This window comes from Toxorhynchites rutilus, chromosome 2 (genome assembly GCF_029784135.1).
Source record: "Toxorhynchites rutilus septentrionalis strain SRP chromosome 2, ASM2978413v1, whole genome shotgun sequence".
Classification (NCBI taxonomy): domain Eukaryota; kingdom Metazoa; phylum Arthropoda; class Insecta; order Diptera; family Culicidae; genus Toxorhynchites; species Toxorhynchites rutilus.
The window spans coordinates 185,604,248-185,624,614 of NC_073745.1; the positions used below are offsets into that span (position 1 = coordinate 185,604,248).

Sequence of the window (20,367 nt, forward strand, 5' to 3'; positions counted from 1 at the left end):
AAGACGAGTTATCTAAAAGATTATTTATTTATTTTTTCTCGACATTGAAATCAGTTTAGTAAACACAAATAAACGCACTGATTTTATTTACAGATATAAGTTCAAAAAAATTGCAATGTCAAAAGACAAGCCAATACTCAGTCATGTCCGCCAAAGAGCCGATACAGTCCCGACGAGGCCCTTGCAGCCAAGTGGTCCGCCAGAGCACATGTCCAACCGCCAGCCTTGTTTTGGATTGACTATGAATATCCTCATTCAGAGAAATCGAGAAAATTTCCTTTACGTAAAAATTCCTAAACCGGCACTTAAAAATCTTTCAATTTAATATCCTTCATATCTGTGGCACGCGCAGAGACGCTCAAGCTTTTGTAGACTACTTGAATTTAATTTTTTTCAACTAATACAACTATAAAAACAACAAAATAAAAATAAAAATAGTCCATCATCACCAGATCATGACTGACATAATAGAGATCAATACAAATTAAAAAAAGATAAATTAAAAAAAATAAAAAAAAGTCTACATAATATAATCTGTTCAATAAACTTCGTCAGGTTAATTGAAATATTAAAACAAACTACAAAAATTGTCCACATTAATTATCCGTTCGTATTAAACATTGTCAATAAAAATCTTCGTAACAAAATTTAAAAAAAAAATATTTCGACTGTTAATAAAACACGGCTTTCACGTGTGAAATCCAGTGTCTCTTAAATTCTGTAAGTGTTGTTGCGCATTTAATATGTCTTGGCATCGAGTTGAACACATTTATTCCTTTAAAGTACAACGAATTTTGTGAAGCACTTGACAAGAAATTAGGTGTTCTTAATTCATTCGCGTTTCTAGTGCTATATCTATGGAAATTACTTCCTCTTTCAACTCGATCACACAAATATCGAGGCAGCAAACCGTTAACTACTTTAAAAATGAACATCATAGTTAAATAAACAATTCTTTGCTTCACGGATAACCATTTTAGAGCGTCCAGCATCAAAGATGAGGAAGTGAATCTATTACATTTTAGAATCAATCGCATTATTTTATTCTGCAAACGCTATAATCTCGATATTTGTGTATCATTAGCTATAAATAATATGGAAAAACAAAAATCCAAATGAGGAGAGATGATTGAAATGTATAGCTGTATTTTTCTGCAAATAGTCAAATCGTTTTTCAATCGGCATAAGATTCCATACTTCTTGGTATTAGAGATGAACCAGCCTTTGGCTGAAAATCTCTTTTATAAAGAATAAAGAATAATTAATAAAGAGATTAATAAAGAAAGAAAAAAATACTTCTTGGCAATTTTCTTGATGACATTGTCAATGTGAGAGATGAACTTGAGTATGTCATCAATAATCACACCAAGATATTCAATCTCTCGAACGCGATCAATGGTCTCATCATCAGTTATAATAGTGACGTTTTCATTAGAACGATTTCGCGAGATTACCATAAATTTAGTTTTATTTATATTCAACTTCAATTGCTTACATTTCAACCATCTACTTAAAGAACGCAAATATCCATTCAAATTTGAAACGACCTGATTCAAATCATTAGCTGCAATGAATAACACAGTATCAACTGCAAAAAGATTAATATCACAAAATCGTAAAACTCGTCGCATGTCGTTGATGTACATAATAAATAAAAGAGGCTCTTATACATTTCCCTGAGGTACTCCAAGATTATTCCCTACGGGACTGGAAATTGAATCATTAAAAATAGTCCATTGAGTTCTGTCATACAAATAATAAGTAAATAGTTCTAAGTTCATTTAATGTAATTGGGTGAAAACATTCAAATCTACAATTACTAAAGGGTGTGTCACATCAAATTGCATCACGGAAAAAACGCTGTTAAAATTCGCCCAGTAGACCGATCCTTTTGAAAATTTTAGACAGTAAAATAAAAACTATTAAACAACTATTGGCATTTTCTTTTTATACATAAAGGGTGTGTCACATCAAATTGCATCACGGAAAAAAACGCTGTAGAAATTTAATTTTTAGGAATTATATCTTCAGCTTTCGCTTATAATCAGATAAGAGTGTATAGATCACGTTGGCCATGCTTCACTGTCAATTTTTCGTAAATTTGGAAAAATGTCGTCGAACGAAAAAGAGCGTCGTGAATTAATCCTGTGCACTCATTTCGAGAATCCGGAGTTGTCACATCGGGACATCGGTAAGATGCTGGGAATCGTCCAATCCACGGTCAGCAGAGTACTAAAACGATACTTCGAGAACATAACCATCGACCGGAAGATGAAGAACGGCAAAAATGGATTCTCCGTCAGTGAAAAAGATCACAAGCGCGTAGTTAAGCAGTTTAGACGTGATGCGAGAAGTTCGGTCCGGGATGTCGCCAATAAGCTGAATTTGTCAAGTTCATTCGTCCAGCGGACCAAGCAGCGCGAGGGCCTGCGTACATACAAGGTTCAGAAGGCTCCTAACCGCGACGAAAGGCAAAACATGGTGGGCAAGACGCGAGCCCGGAAGCTGTACACCGAAATGCTGACGAAGCCGCATTGCCTGGTAATGGACGACGAAACCTACGTCAAAGCGGACTTTCGTCAGCTGCCGGGCCTGTTGTTTTTCTCCGTAGAGAACAAATTCAGCGTTCCGGAGGAGATTCGCAAGCAGAAACTATTCAAGTTTGCCAAAAAGTACATGGTGTGGCAAGCGATCTGCTCTTGCGGAAAGCGGAGCGCCCCCTTCGTGATGACCGGCACAGTAAACGGGCAGGTTTACCTTAAGGAGTGCCTACAGAAGCGCTTACTACCACTATTGAAGCAGCACGAGGGCCCGACCATCTTCTGGCCGGATCTCGCTTCGTGCCACTATTCAAAGGACGTGTTGGAGTGGTACGAAGCCAACGTGGTCACCTTCGTGCCAAAGGAAATGAACCCGCCCAACGCGCCGGAGCTTCGCCCAATAGAGAAATATTGGGCGATTATGAAGCAGGCCCTCCGGAAGAACCCAAAAGTTGTCAAATCGGAGGCGGACTTCAAGAGAAAATGGATTTCTGTTCAAAAAAAAACTACAACCTGACGTTGTACAGAACCTTATGGACGGGGTAAAGAGGAAGGTGCGAGCATACGGGCTTGGGCTCGAAGTATGAATAAAAAGAGAATGCCAAAAGTTGTTTAATAGTTTTTATTTTACTGTCTAAAATATTCAAAAGGATCGGTCTACTGGGCGAATTTCCTTTGGCACGAAGGTGACCCCGTTGGCTTCGTACCACTCCAACACGTCCTTTGAATAGTGGCACGAAGCGAGATCCGGCCAGAAGATGGTCGGGCCCTCGTGCTGCTTCAATAGTGGTAGTAAGCGCTTCTGTAGGCACTCCTTAAGGTAAACCTGCCCGTTTACCGTGCCGGTCATCACGAAGGGGGCGCTCCGCTTTCCGCAAGAGCAGATCGCTTGCCACACCATGTACTTTTTGGCAAACTTGGATAGTTTCTGTTTGCGAATCTCCTCCGGAACGCTGAATTTGCCCTCTGCGGAGAAGAACAACAGGCCCGGCAGCTGACGAAAGTCCGCTTTGACGTAGGTTTCGTCGTCCATTACCAGGCAATGCGGCTTCGTCAGCATTTCGGTGTACAGCTTCCGGGCTCGCGTCTTCCCCACCATGTTTTGCCTTTCGTCGCGGTTAGGAGCCTTCTGAACCTTGTATGTACGCAGGCCCTCCCGCTGCTTGGTCCGCTGGACGAATGAACTTGACAAATTCAGCTTATTGGCGACATCCCGGACCGAACTTCTCGGATCACGTCTAAACTGCTTAACTACGCGCTTGTGATCTTTTTCACTGACGGAGAATCCATTTTTGCCGTTCTTCATCTTCCGGTCGATGGTTAGGTTCTCGAAGTATCGTTTTAGTACTCTGCTGACCGTGGATTGGACGATTCCCAGCATCTTACCGATGTCCCGATGTGACAACTCCGGATTCTCGAAATGAGTGCACAGGATTAATTCACGACGCTCTTTTTCGTTCGACGACATTTTTCCAAATTTACGAAAAATTGACAGTGAAGCATGGCCAACGTGATCTATACACTCTTATCTGATTATGAGCGAAAGCTGAAGATATAATTCCTAAAAATTAAATTTCTACAGCGTTTTTTCCGTGATGCAATTTGATGTGACACACCCTTTATTAACCGGCTGTTTTATTTCATCAGGTCCATCGACCAATTCAATGGATTGATTGCTCAATGAAACACTATTGACGAAATAATCATTAAACTTAGATACTATAGCCTGTTCAGACTGTTCAAGTGTGCCATGAAAAGCTATGGACCGCGGTTTACTATTACTAGGTTTCAATAAAGATTTCAAAATTTTCCATAACTCTTTGCTGCTGTTTTGATGCTGATCAATGTTCCTCTTAATAAATTCACAACGAGTTTTCTTAATCGATTGTGAATATGTGATTGTACATATTCCAATGATTTCCATCATTTGTTCTACGAAATTTGTTGTACCATTTGTCTCTCTCTCTCTCTCTCACGTTTAAGGCGCAAAAGATCCAAATTGTATCAGCTGTTCGAGTTTTTCAAAGATACAAACTTTTGCGTATCTAGCTGATTTGATTTATTTCGTATCGTCTTCGACTCTAAAAGTAGTACAGACTTAACTATCTTATTTGTCTTATTCTATTTCTAAATGTATTTTTTGCAATGTTGAAGTCAAAAACGTCTGTCACTTCGTTGAATAGCCTACTGCTGGTGATCAGAGGCTCGAAATAGGCGTACTGAGTACGATGAGCAGGAAACCACAAGAGGACTTGATTCCGGAGATTTCGCACAGGTGCATGGAAGTTCAAATTCTCTAGCAAGTAGCAACAATCCAGACGGCCGGTGATCAGATCGAATATAAACAGCCTGCGCGAATTTATCCGCCGCTTGGCTAACGTCTCTAAATCGATCAATTAACATCGGTCCTCATATGCCGGTAATATTACGGGATTGGTCCAGGGTAAGCGGCGCAATGCATATTTTATGAAAGTTTTCTGGACGTTTTCGATTCGAGTAATTTGCTCTCTGTGGTATGGTGCCCAAACTTGTACTGCATATTCTAATGTGCTTCTAACTAGAGAACAAAATAGGGTCTTCAAAGCGTATACATCGTTAAAGGCTACCGTGTTGCGTCGGATGAAGCCCAGCAAAGCGTACGTTTTAGCAGTAATCGCGGAGATGTGCTCGTTGAATTTCGCTTTGGAGTCTATCAGTATGCCTAGGTCTCGAATTTTTTCAACGCGTTCCAGGTTGCTTGTGCCCATTGTGTAAGCGAAATCGATTAGAGAGCGTTGACGAGTGAAAGACATGACTTTACACTTCGAAGTGTTCACTTGCATGCCATTTTTTTTTCCAAAATATATATTTTTATCAAGGCTCATAAGGCGTTAGCCTGACGGGGCCGGAGTTCAATATTTTGACAGTTTTTCTTATTATCTATGTTAGTAATATGTAACCGATTACTCGCGGTCGGCTCGAGGTTAGTATTACAAGTGTTCTCGTAATTGGGATGTTGCTGTCTCCAATGCTCTGTACGTGTGCCCGACACGGGATACTTCCTATTGGGATGCAGCTGACCATTAATCAGCAACGCCCCCCTAGTATGTACCCCACATCTAGCGTGGTGCGTCTTCTCGACTCGAGGAATCCAGGATAGAATGGTCACTAGTGAACCACCATTGAACCACCACCATGCATGCCATTTGAAGAGCACCAATCTAGTACTGAGTTTAGATCCTCCTGAAGCACACAGCAGTCCAGCGACGAGGACACGGCACGATAGATCTTAAGGTCGTCTGCATACATCAGACAATCGCAGCGAAGAAGACTGCAGATGTCGTTGACAAAAATGTTGAAAATGAGTGGTCCTAAGTGGCTGCCCTGTGGCACTCCAGAGGGGATGTTGAATGTGCCAGACATGGCACCATTGAACTTAACGAACCCCTCGCGACTTGTTAAGTAAGAGTGCGTCCATTTAGTGATCCAATCCGGCAGGCCTATGCCTCTCATTTTATCAACAGCTGTCGCGTGCGGAACTTTGTCGAAGGCTTTGGCAAAATCTATATAGACTGTGTCGACCTGTTTCCGTTTCTCGAGCTTCCCAATCAGTCCATGCACAAACGTCATCAGGTTTGTAGTAGTTGCGCGACTTTTCATAAACCCGTGCTGTCTATCTGATATAACATGTCGAACGGAGCGGTAAATGACGTCATGTACCATTTTCTCTAGAACCTTACCTAGACAATTCTATATTGAGATCGGGCGATAGTTGGCAACATTGTGGATATTGCCGCTTTTGTGGATTGGTGAAATCGATGCGATCTTCCATGCCTTCGGGAACACTTCATCAGATAACGACTTATTGAAGAGAATCGACACGGGGAGCGACAACGATGTGGCGCATTGTTTTAACAGCAATGGTGGTAGGCGATCAGGCCCTGCGCCTTTCGATATATCTACAGATGAAAGCGCCGTCTGAACGTCACTAGACGACAATGCAAGGCGAGGGAGATGAAGGGTGTGAGAAGAGTTTAGTTCGCTTTCAACGACGGATGGCTCATTAGTGTAAACGCTACTGATGAAGTCAGCGAAAAGGTTCGCAGACTCACGGTGATTGTTGGCTTGGCGCTCGCCGTAGAACAAATCCGAAGGGGATCCATGGTTTTCCTTCCTACTCTTGATGAAGGTCCAGAAAGATGACGGATCGCGCTTAAAATTTCTTTTCAAACGGTTGATGTGGTTGCGAAATGCAGCGTTCTTCAATTCATTGTAAGTGCTTTCCGCGCTCTGGAGAGCTAGCTTGTTTTCTGCAGAACGATTCTTGAAGTAACGTTTGCGAATTTTCCGAAGTCTGTTGCGATTCGTTCCCAATTCCTTACACCACCAGTGGCATTTGTGGTGCTTTTGCGATTTTCTCTTCTTGAGCGGTACCTTGTCATCTATTTGAGCATTAACGACTTCGTAGAAACGGGAAACAGAAGTGTTTACTGGGCAGTCAGACAGAAGGAGTACCCAGTCCACATTAGCCAAAGCTTCGTCCAACAGCGCAGGATCACATCTTTTGAAGTCGTAATAAAAGGCGTCGTCTTGGTCTTCATTTGAAATGGAAGAAACGGCACATGTTAAAACGAATGGTCTATGATGTGCGTCGACCTTAAGCAGCGCAGTGGATGGTTCCAAGATTTGAAATGGTTTAGTGTCATTTATGAAAGACAAGTCAAGCAGGCGGCCATTGGCGTTGAGGAAATTGCAGATTTGAGACAATCCAGAGCCAAGAATCGTCTGTGTAAGGGTGATTTCTGACTCAGAGGAATCGTTAGCGGGTAAATAGCTGTCCAACTGTTCATCGAAGTACCACAAAAGGTTCGGTAAGTTATAGTCTCCCAGAATGATAACCGCGTCGGTTTCGTTTTTGCGTTCGAGAAGGTACTGAACGCTGCTACAGTGTTTCCTATACATCTCTGGATCGCTATTGGGTTTCAAGTAAACACAGCATACAAAGATTGATATATTTGCGAGACTTACTTTGACTGCAATTTGTTCGAGTTCGGTTGCATTTGGAACTTCGATGATGCTACACTGTAAGCATTTTTGTACTCCAATGAGAACACCTCCGCCCCGAGTCAGATTGCTGGTCGAAGAGTTGCGGTCGCAGCGATAGAGTGTGTAATTCGAGTCTAATCCAGCGTTGGAAATATCTTCGCGAAGCCATGTCTCCGTGAAAGCGATGATATCGTAGTCACACGAGCACAGGGTGAGATGGAGAGCATTTGATTTTGTTCGAAGTCCCCTAACGTTCTGGTAATATACGCTTATCGATCGGGTTCCGGCGCGAGGTTGGAGTGTTTCGATGTGTATCAAGTCAGTTGGATGGGGTTGTTCGTCGACGTTGATGCTCCCGGGTCGGCTATTGGCGCTGGCTTCCAAAAATGCCGTGAGGTGGAACCATTGTCTTCAAACTCGCGAAATTCAATCCCTTGCGGCCAAGTAGAGGGGTCCATTGCTTTTGTTTTTAAGCTTTGGTTGATGTCCACCTTGAACAATACAAACGTCAACGTGTTCAGCGGTCGTCCCCTGGGGATGAGTGATTTTGCAACTACATCATCCGTCTGCAGACATTCCTTGGCGAGGTTTTGGATGTCCGCTTCCGAGACTTCGGGAGAAATTTTTGATAGATACATCCAAAATCTACTCTCTGTCCTTACGGCGGTCGCGATAGTTGCTCCGTTCGCCATCAACCCAGTACCACGGAATATCTTCGTTGGCCGTTCGAGTCGTTCGGGGTCGTCGTCGCGGGCTCTCTTCGGTGATGATCGATTGTCAAATTGAAAACGGTGTGGCAACGGGGATAAAACCGCCGGAGAAAGTTTATTGAAGCCTCCTTGTATCTCCAATCGCAGTTCGGCAATCAAGCTGTCTTTTATCTCCGTCTTTAGTTCTTCGACAACCTTTTTATGCATGTTGTTTAGTTCCGCGGTTACAGAATTCATCGATGTTATCGTGTTCCTAAAGCATGCGTTCCCCATGATGTCGCAGCATCCTTTGCACATCCAGAATACAGCGGGATTTCCAATGATTTCATTGTACAAAGCCTCTGTTATTCTGGCGCATTTGAAATGGAAAGTTGCTTTACAAAAGCCACCACAAACAACTTCGGCAGATGTCATGTTCGATGCGCAACTGTTGCAGATTTCCATTACGCAGAGTAATAAATAATAAATAAACTGGCAGCACTGCGATACCGTGAACCAAACAAAATGCGATTGGCGATCTAACGTACAAATCTACACCTAGGCGGCGCTGCGGTAAAAGTGATGATGGTTTTAAATTTTGCCATGTGAGCTTATGGAAGGTTTGTAGTTCTTTCCATAAATTACAGTGTTATAATCATAAAAGATTATTTGATTGCGATGAGTTTTTAAGAAATTTAATTCTGCGCAATTTTATGTATAACATGTTATTTATTTACCTCTTTCAGTAGTGAAAACTATAAAAATGTTGCAAATGGTTGAATTAAAGAAGGAAATTCGAGAGCACAATCAAACACAAGTAGAAAAATGTACGATTCCTGCATGTGAGAACTGCCTTGGAAAGCCCGGAAGTAAAATATACGTGATTTGTTTTTTAGTTTTAGGTTACATTAGCATAATTTTCTTAGTTCAAAAACATAATTCAGATGTCTCACCGATCGTTTACGTTTTGCGTTATACCAGGGACAGACATACAGCTGTACTTGCGTTGTACGTGTACAGCGTTGTACAGGTACCATCGTACCATGACAGACATACTTTGGTTGTACATTGTACCGTATGTCAAACTGACAATCAGATATTTTTCCAATTTCCACCACATATTTCAATGAAAAAGGTTTTTATTTAGTGTCTAAACAAAACAAAAATCAAACACAACAAAAAAGTTTCCAATCTGAGTTATTAACTTAAAAGAAAGTCAATGAAAAGAACGTTTATCTAGTGATTTGATTCTGCTTGTTCATGCTACCCACCACTAACCGTCTATGGCGCTGCGCACAGTACAACTGTAGCCATGAACAGCGGTAAAATAGGTCGGTACAGGTACAGCGATTGTACCGAGTTGCTTGCATGGTTCTAGCGCTGTACATGGTGACAGACATACAATTTTCGAAGTACAACGCAAGTACAGCTGTATGTCTGTCATAAGTATTAGATCGCCAATCCGTGAGTTACACTTCTCTAACAAAACGCCACAGGGGCGCGCGTGTACGATGACAGACGGTGATCAAAACAATACCAGCAACAGTCCACGGAGCGGGGCGACGAAGTGGAGCGATTCGCTTTGAGCAATGATGTTTATATTTCGGTCGGTGGCGCAGGGCGGAGGGTTGCAAAAACAGTGCAGGTGGAGAGTGACGAGGTGGGAGGCTTATGACGTGGGACAATGGCGGCGGGCAGTTTGTTTCGACCACACTCTAGCCAGCTCGGAAAAATATATTTTTCACTTATCCTACCTGACTGGGATATTGCGAATTCTCGTTGGGTGGTTTATTCGAGTGGTTGCAGATGGGCAGGTGCGGCGTTGAGCGATTGACTTACGGTGGAATCGACAATAAATAGATGGACAACAGAAAAACACGACTCAATAACACAACAGTGATGCAAAAAAAAAAGACGTACACGTACACGTTTTCAAGGCAATAGTTAGAACCTAAGACAAGACCAGACAACTGGCTTCTTACTCTTCTTCGTCGTCCAAAAACGAAGCCATGACATGAAGATGCCAGAGCTGCCAAATATTATAAAATATCGGATTTTTCAAATTTCTATTTTAATGAATCGTAACATTTGGTTGGTGCGAATTCAATGATTATTGCATATTTTCAAATAGACAATCTCAAAAATATGCTTTAAAAGGATAAAATAAGTCTTTTAAATACCCATATCTATAATATAATCGTTTCCAAAACAAATTTGGGATTTTTTTTTAGCAAATAAATCTAATCTGACAACCGTTACAGCGTTATGCAGATTCTCATTGTCTGAACCAAAACATTCTATCTTATTATATGAGCAGGAATACAACCAAAACAACGTTAGGAAGCCATTTTATTCATACAAAACGTAATTCAAAAATAAAAATGAAGTGTAAAGCCTTAAATTGTGAGCGAAGGACGGATACTCATCCTGAGTATAAATTTTATCGGTTCCCTCAAGACAAAAATATTCGGAAAGAATGGATTCGATTTTGCGTGAACAGTGAATTAGAAGTTCCATTCTTTGAAATCAAATCAAGCACAAGAATATGTAGCGTAGGTATTAAAAACTAATTCTAAAACATATCCTAATACTAGTATATATACAGGCTCATTTTGTTGATGGGAAATACAATGAAAATGGAGTTACGAAAATTCCGACCTTAGCTGCATCCGCGAATGAGGAATGGGAAGAGATACAAAGTATTGAGAACAATTATGATTTGGTTGACGTATATGAAGGAGATAAACAACTACAGGAAGAAATATTTCGTTTGAAACATCAAATTTCCAAGCTGAAAAGGTAGTGTGTCAAAAAATATGTTATTTTCTAATATTTTATATTGATGTAACCGTTAATAGAATTGTAAAACAATGGAAGAAAAAATGCGGATATCTGACCTCGAGAATTCGTGGAAAACAACCCTTGAAGAAGCTTTTCAGAGAAGATCAAATTAAGCTATTAACAGGAGAGGTTAAAAAAGTGAAACGTTGGTCCAATGAAACGATTACGGAAAATTTACAAATTCGGTTTGCATGTCAAGGTGGATACGACAAGCTTATTCAAAAAGGCTTCCCGTTCCCATCCACGAGGACTCTACTACGCCAAATTGAAGGAGTTCGTTTCAGTCCTGGTATGTAATTATAATCATATGTCTCATCGCATGTTAATATATGAAATGATATTTTGTAGGTATTCTTGAAGATATATTCGAGCTGCTACAACATAAAGTCTCCACAATGTCGGTTGAAGAAAAGGACTGCGGATTGGTTCTAGACGAAATGAGCATAGACGAGGCAAATGAGTTTTGCCAAAATACGAAGCAGTTTGTTGGAACAACAACGCTTCCTATGTCCCAAACTTTAGCCTGTAAAGCTTTGGTATTCATGCTAGTTGGAATCGCAGCGCGCTGGAAACAGGTGGTTGCTTTCGAGTACACTGGCAACTCTATACAAAAAGAGTTTTTGAAGAATGCTGTATTGTCTGCAGTTTCAAGAGCAGAGGGAATCAGTTTGCGTGTCCATTTTATAACAACAGATTCCGGGTCCGAAAACCAGCGCATGTGGAAGGATTTGGGGATCGATATTCGTCGCAAAAATGAGACATTAAATGCTGCGATACCTCATCCAAACGCTGAGAACAGAATGCTAGAGATCATACCCGATCCCGTACACGTATTTAAAAATACAGTACATGGCTGGTTGAACAATGTCTACCTGAAAGTTCCGGATTGGTATGTTCGTGAAAAAAAGCTAACATCCAATATTGTTCATCGAGACCATTTAACCACAATCGTGAACTCCGAAATAAACAACACGTTGCGGCTTTGTCACAGACTAACGGCCTCGGATGTGTGCTTTGACAACAGAACATCTTCAATAGATAAAATGAAAGTATGCAACGCAACAAAATATTGCAACAGGACGGTGGCTGCAGCATTGAAGTTTCATGCGGAAATACGAGAATTACCGGAGCTTCTTACTACCGCATGCTTCATAGAAGACTTTGCTCGATGGTTCGAGCTTATCAATAATAGGGCAGAAGAAAAAGTATTTTGTTTGAATGATCCTATGAAATATGACGAGGATATCGCTCATCTGAAGACCATGGTGCGGTTAATGTATGATCTCCAAGTAGGACACGGACATTGGAAACCATGGCAAACAAGTGTAATCGTTTGCACGAATGCAATTGTGAGGTTGACAGATCGGCTTTTGCATGAAGGACACCCACAAATATTTACATCGCGGTTCGTCCAAGATTGTCTGGAGAGTCTTTTCTCATTGATTCGTGCAAAGCAACGACGCCCAACTCCATTGCAATTCAGCAATAACTTGAAAATTGTGACTCTTTCGCAATACATGACCGTAGTACCGAATGCTTCGTATACAGCCGATACACAACAACATCTTATTGGATTGATAGATTTGCTATCAAAGCGGCGTGAAGAATGTTCAGCCCAGAAATTGATGGACAATGAAGCAGCATCGACATCATATCGAATTTCAGCTTCATCTAATTCTAGTGATAATGTGGATGATATGAATATTGAATTCGACTATGAGTACACCGTCGATGAAGCGAAAACTTTTCTCGACAGAACAGAACAAAATTCGTTGTTCTATATAGCTGGTTTCATCATCAAAAAAATTATTCAGCGGGAAAGAACATGTCAGCAGTGTAACAAGAGATTGGTAGTCAGCAAAACACAACCTAGATTGTATCAACCGTCTCTTTTTTCATATTTGCGAGCTACAGCTTCTAACTCTCCCATCTGCATAGTGAATGATGAGACTTTTAATTTCTTCTTAGCAATGGAAATTCTATTCCGAAATATGAAATCGCATTTGGAACCTAACGAAACTGATTTGCCGAAGAAAATGGCAGGAGAAATGTATGTTTTGCCATCCACTTTATTCCATTGTGAAAAAACAAGGAATGACATTATAAAAAAATTTATATCTTTTCGTTTAAAAAGCGGAGAAAACAAAAAAACAAGGAAACGAAAATTTGATAGCAGGAGCATGACATGGTAGAAATAAAATATATTAGTATCAGAAACCAAATAGATTATTATTAAACTAAACTTATGTCCATTTCCATTTTAGTGTTGTCCGAAAACTCATTTTTTCCACTTTTTCCCAAAAATGACTTTTTCAAAAAATCATAACTTTTGAACCTCTGAACCGATTCAGATGATCAATAAATCTAATTGAAGCCAATGAGGTAGTTTTAGAGTCATTATTTTGTAAATTTAACATGTTTTAAGTCTTCGTTCAATATTCTTATGTGACTAGACTAGACCTATGCGACTAGAATCCTATCTTTCCGGTAAGTGTGATATTTTTTCAAAAAAGATTGGCTTATTGGCTTCAATTTAATATGTCGATCATCTCAATCAGTTCAGTAGTTCAAATGTAATAAATTTTTGCAAAAAATTATTTTTGGATAAGAGTGGAAAAATGATTTTACGGACGACCGGTTAACTTTGAAAAGTCACTCAAAAACACAAAAAAGCCTATCTGATATCGAGATATGTTATGTAATAAATCCTCAGCTTTCAAGAAAAAACATAAAATATAAAAACATAAAAACAAAAAACATAAAAATAACAAAAAACAACTACAATCAATAGTTACGAAAACAAAATTCGATTTCTTGGCAAGCCTAATATTTTTCCAAAAAAGATTAATTGGCTTCAATTTGATATATCGATCATCTAAATCGGTTCAGTGATTCAAAAGTTATGAATTTTTAAAAAAGGCACTTTTAGGAAAAAGTTGAAAAAAATGATTTTTCGGACCACCCTAAAATAAGAAAAGGTCACCCTAACGAAAAAATAAAAAATACGGGTCTAATATTTTGCAATAAAGAAAGAAACTACCACTTTTCATGGAAATCTGAGGAGCACTATATCGGTTTGACATGAAATGGATGTATATATATATATATATATATATATATATATATATATATATATATATATATATATATATATATAAATTTTTCAATTCAATCAAAATATAGTAACAAAATAATTAGGTAAAACGTGTATACAATTCCTTCACATTTCCTCTAAACTAAGTATCGTAATATCAATTAAATTCATTTTTTTTCTAAATTCAATACAAACCCAACGTAATTTATTTTTATTGGCAACACTGGAAAAATCGACTTTGTTTACAAAATTTATCGAAATCGACCAATCAGAAATCAGAACGACTGACAGAAATTTGGTCCGTATCTGACAGAAATTTGGTCCGTAAAAGACCCCCTATTGTCTGATCTTATCTTAGGTTAGAACAGCTGCTGATTCATCTAAATTATCGACCTCGAATGGAGAATCCAGGGGTGACATTGCGCATTTCGAAACGAGTGATTTTTGTTCGTTTCGACCATTTTGACAAGCCTTTGACTAGCTTTGTTTACGAACCGAATAAATTTTACATTTATCTACGAGTTAAATTTTGCTCTAAATCTAGTACACCGAAAATATGAGCTTGAAAAATATACATATTACTAAAACCATTTTGATTTGAGTTCGAATTTTCTCGAAACGAGTTACTCGTTTCGAGTTGCAGCAATGCGCAATGCCACCCCAGACTTCTCGTCACAAGATTCGAAACGGCATGTTTCAAATATTTCCTCAAGCACTTTAATTTAACAAAATCGTCGTTTGCCACGAAATTATCTACAATATTGATAACTAAGGTCTCATGATCGATTATTTTCAAATTGGTATCCGTGACTGTGTTGATAGTTTCAAAATTGGAATCAACATGATCAATTAAAGTTTTACTGTACCTGGAAATACGCGTGAATTAATTTACTGTTTGTTTCAAATTGAAGAAATTAGATAAGCGCTTCAAATGGTTCGAATTGTAGTCATCACGCCAATTTATATTGAAATCACCAGCTAAAATATTTAACTTGCTAGAAACAAGGAACATTTCGAACCAGTTTTCTAAATTTTACATTCTTTATTCATTTTCAAACAATTAACACATTTCAATAAAGTTGACCTAACTACACCTAGAACACGATTCATAATTTTGTTTGCAATCCGTGCTCCATGTCCAAATTCTCTGCATTTGAAGCATTTTAACACACTAATCGCGGGAACTACGGAGCACAAAAATGTGGCTACTTCTCGATTGAATGACAACGACGAAATAATGCGTCAACAAATTGGTCGATATATCAGCACCAATTATGTTGTCTGTCATATCTGTGGTTTCAAAACTCATGAACGGGATCCAACAATCATGAGTTTGGCTGTCCATTCAGAAAACCTATTTTTCACTAACGAGATCGTAATTGAACAAAATAATATTCATTTTCTTTATTTCATTTTCTACTTTAAGACAAAAATATATTACTTTCTTTCTCTTCACATTTTACTTATTAACATATTAAAATTGAAAAAAATATTAAATGGAATACATAAATAAAAGATAGTTTGAATTATTTGATTTTTATTCATTGTTGTCGGCGGTCATCGTTTGAAGCGCTAACTTTCTCTGTATGTCAAAGCTTTTATCGCCACATATTCGTTTGATCTTCATCAACGAATGGATCACAAACGTAAAACCATTCAAACATACTTACAATATACTAGTTATTAATTATTCAATCACCAAAATATTCACTAGCAATAATTTATTTGGCAGAACAACGTTCGCTGGGTCAGCTAGTAAACAAATAAAATTCCATCAATCTTCAATTATTGGCATTAACTAGATATTTTGAACATTAATAATGTAATACAGTGATAGGCATAAACAAGTCCACCTTGGATGTTTAGAAACTTTTTTCAATTTCTGAACTATTTTTTCAAAAACAACTACCGTAATTTTATAGAATGGTTTGTTAACTATTAATCTATCAAGTAATTAACAAGTTTTGCCATTATTGTCAGATTTTGTTTGCCCCCCTACATGACTTCTTTAATGCGTGCAAATATGCGATGACAAAAATAAAAACCCACCTCCAAAAAATAATATTAAAATCACTCTAAACCTTTCAGTAACCCCCTTTCTTCATGTTATGACAGTTAGAGCTGGGCGGTATCGTTAGCAATCGAACTTGAAGCGATATAAACGAAGTGTCGTTCACATTGTATAAAAATCAGCATTAGATAACGATTTACTCAATTTTGTTTGAATAAAAAACAATCTTGTTAGTAAAAATAGTAATTTCAAGAGTCTTACGACACGACATTTCCATCATATTTAATTGGATACAATTAATAAAATTCAAACGAAACATTTTATTTTAATGGCACGCAAAATAAAAATAGAATATTTATATATAAAAATGGATTTCTGTCTGTCTGCCTGTCTGATTCTTATGGTATGTAGGGGTTTTTGGGGCCGGAGAAGGTTTTCGTGATAGCTTGAGACCCCCCCCCTTCTCTTAGAGGGGGGGGGGGGTGTTGCTGCCATGCAAATTGAACACAAATTTCTTCATTACTCGGGAATTAATCAAGCAAATGAAACCAAATAAGGCATATTGATATTTTAGGCTGCAATAAATATTTCTATGGTGGTTAGACTCTCCACTCCTCTCTCTAATGGGGGGCTGCCATACAAATGAAACACAAATTTCTGCGTTACTCGAGAATTAATCAAGCAAATGAAACCAAATTGTGGAGGTTTTAGGGTGCAATAAATGTTTTTATGGTGGTTAGATACTCCTCCCTCTTCTCTAAGAGAGGCTGCCATACTCATGAAACACAAATTTCTGAATTACTCGAGAATTAATCAAGCAAACGAAACCAAATTTGGGAGTCGATCTGGCGTAGTGATAACATCCATACCTCTCACGTAGAGATCACGAGTTCAATTCTCACTCCCGACATTCTTCCAAAAATGGAAGTAAAAGTGACAAACCAGCCGAAATGTGTTGAAAGTCACTATAATAGAGAAAAAAAAACAAATTTGACATGTGGAAGTTTTAAGATGTAATAAGTATTTCTATGGCGGTTAGACACTCTTTCCGCTCTCTAAGGGTGGGCTGTCATACAAATGATACACAAATTTCTGCATAACTCGAAAACTAATCAAGCAATCGAGCCAAACTTGGCACATGAAGGTTTTACGGGGCACGAAACGTTTCTATGGTGAGTACACTCCTCCCCCTTTCTCTGAGGGGGGCTGCCAGACAAATGAAACACAAACTTCTGCATAACTCGAAGTTTTTGGGTATGAGAAATGTTTCTAAAGGGTGTGTCACATCAAATTGCATCACGGAAAAAACGCTGTAGAAATTTAATTTTTAGGAATTATATCTTCAGCTTTCGCTTATAATCAGATAAGAGTGTATCATTCATTTTCATTTTATTTTACAAACATCAACAGGCTTAACATGTTTGCCCTAATGACCGAGAATTAATTATTAAATAATAAAACTATAGAACTAAATATTAAACCTATAACAATTATAACTACTTAAGAATAGCAGAATAGAGCGCTTTGAGGGACGAACGGGAGAGGTGATAATCAAAAGACGAACTACAAAGATTGAACACACGACACATACTGGTTACGGGTTCATTGTAGCCGTAATTTGTTCGAGATGGTGGAAGGTACAAGTAGTTACGGGTACGCAAATTGCGACGACTAATGTTAAAATTAATTAAGTATAGCAATTCGGGGCAATCGATATTTGATGAAATAATATCAGATACAAAAAGCGCTTTGGTAACATTCCTACGAGAGCCCAATGAATCCAATCCTATGAGACTACAGCGATCCTCGTAGCTGGGCAGATTAAATGGGTCATTCCATGGCAGATTACGCAAGGAAAATCGAACAAATTTTCGCTGAATCGACTCAATACGTTGTACACTATTTTGGTAATATGGTGACCATACAACGCGAGCATATTCTAGAACGGATCGAACCAATGCACAATATAGGGCCTTGATGTATGTATAGATCACGTTGGCCATGCTTCACTGTCAATTTTTCGTAAATTTGGAAAAATGTCGTCGAACGAAAAAGAGCGTCGTGAATTAATCCTGTGCACTCATTTCGAGAATCCGGAGTTGTCACATCGGGACATCGGTAAGATGCTGGGAATCGTCCAATCCACGGTCAGCAGAGTACTAAAACGATTACTTCGAGAACCTAACCATCGACCGGAAGGTGAAGAACGGCAAAAATGGATGCTTCGTCAGTGAAAAAGATCACAAGCGCGTAGTTAAGCAGTTTAGACGTGATCCGAGAAGTTCGGTCCGGGATGTCGCCAATAAGCTGAATTTGTCAAGTTCATTCGTCCAGCGGACCAAGCAGCGGGAGGGCCTGCGTACATACAAGGTTCAGAAGGCTCCTAACCGCGACGAAAGGCAAAACATGGTGGGGAAGACGCGAGCCCGGAAGCTGTACACCGAAATGCTGACGAAGCCGCATTGCCTGGTAATGGACGACGAAACCTACGTCAAAGCGGACTTTCGTCAGCTGCCGGGCCTGTTGTTCTTCTCCGCAGAGGACAAATTCAGCGTTCCGGAGGAGATTCGCAAGCAGAAACTATTCATGTTTGCCAAAAAGTACATGGTGTGGCAAGCGATCTGCTCTTGCGGAAAGCGGAGCGCCCCCTTCGTGATGACCGGCACGGTAAACGGGCAGGTTTACCTTAAGGAGTGCCTACAGAAGCGCTTACTACCACTATTGAAGCAGCACGAGGGCCCGACCATCTTCTGGCCGGATCTCGCTTCGTGCCACTATTCAAAGGACGTGTTGGAGTGGTACGAAGCCAACGTGGTCACCTTCGTGCCAAAGGAAATGAACCCGCCCAACGCGCCGGAGCTTCGCCCAATAGAGAAATATTGGGCGATTATGAAGCAGGCCCTCCAGAAGAACCCAAAAGTTGTCAAATCGGAGGCGGACTTCAAGAGAAAATGGATTTCTGTCCAAAAAAAAACTACAACCTGACGTTGTACAGAATCTTATGGACGGGGTAAAGAGGAAGGTGCGAGCATACGGGCTTGGGCTCGAAGTATGAATAAAAAGAAAATGCCAAAAGTTGTTTAATAGTTTTTATTTTACTGTCTAAAATTTTCAAAAGGATCGGCGTTTTTTCCGTGATGCAATTTGATGTGACACACCCTTTATAATGGTATGACACCCCTCCCTCCTGTGGAATGAAGAGGGGGTCCCATAAGAATATTACACATATTCCAACCAAAAATATTCCAACCAAACATGACAATTGAAACTTTTCGGAAAACATTGAAGGAAAAAGGGAAAATTTGAAAAATTAAATTCCCATATGTTCTACAATTACATATTGACAAGTGTTGTTAGTCCATTTGATGTTTGAACTAGCGAAATTGATCTTTGTTCGAAACTGGAAATGGAATTTCATGTGATGAAACGCACTCCTATATTTTCTATCTATACCAATAAAAAAGTATCGCCGAATATGTTGATAAGAGCAGAACTCGAGCATGGAGTTGTCCGATTTAGGGCTGTCTTTATTCTAGCATATTTTCTGTATAAAACATTTATTCCATGTAACGGAGAAACGTGTTACTTGCAAGTGGTTGAAAAATATTGAACGAGAATTATGTCTGAAAATAATCTGATATTATAATGATGAGTTTTGTTAGAAATACTAGGAATTTTTCAGTAAAAGGTAAATTCAACGGGGTCGAATAGAAGATCAATCAATGAACAGTTCTGCAATTGGACCCATGAACTTGCTCATGACAACATCGACGAGTGACAACATCTTTCACCACTTTGTTGCCGAGAATGGCCCACAGGCCCTCAATCGGGTTTAGATCGGGACTTTTTGGTGGCCATTCAATGGGTTTTATTTAGCGTAAACGGAAATAGGCTTTGGTCTTCATAACAATACGCTTCGGGTCGTCGTCCTGATGGAAAACGAAGCTGTTTCGTTGGCTTGTTTTTCGAAGCCTGGAGATTCCTTAAGGTTGTGACATCCTTTAATGCAGACATCTATTGTCATTATTCCTTGAATTCGCACCTTGAACACCAGCCCAGGAAAAGCATCCCCACACAATTACATTGCCTCCTTCGTGCTTCACTGCAGCCTGCAAATGACGTACCTGTAATCCTACGTCATCCTTCCTCCACACTCTTTCGCGTCGC

The 20,367-nt window shown here is 39.4% G+C and overlaps 2 protein-coding genes across 12 annotated transcripts in view; one reads left to right on the forward strand and one right to left on the reverse strand.

Moving 5' to 3' along the window:
- The window catches only part of LOC129770241 (SCY1-like protein 2), a 295,540-nt gene that overhangs the window by 41,927 nt on the left and 233,246 nt on the right, over positions 1-20,367 (forward strand). The window lies entirely within an intron of this gene.
- Positions 7,880-8,719, reverse strand: LOC129766505 (uncharacterized). Its single transcript, XM_055767073.1, has one exon. It carries the CDS (start codon positions 8,717-8,719, stop codon positions 7,880-7,882), a length of 840 nt encoding a protein of 279 aa, XP_055623048.1.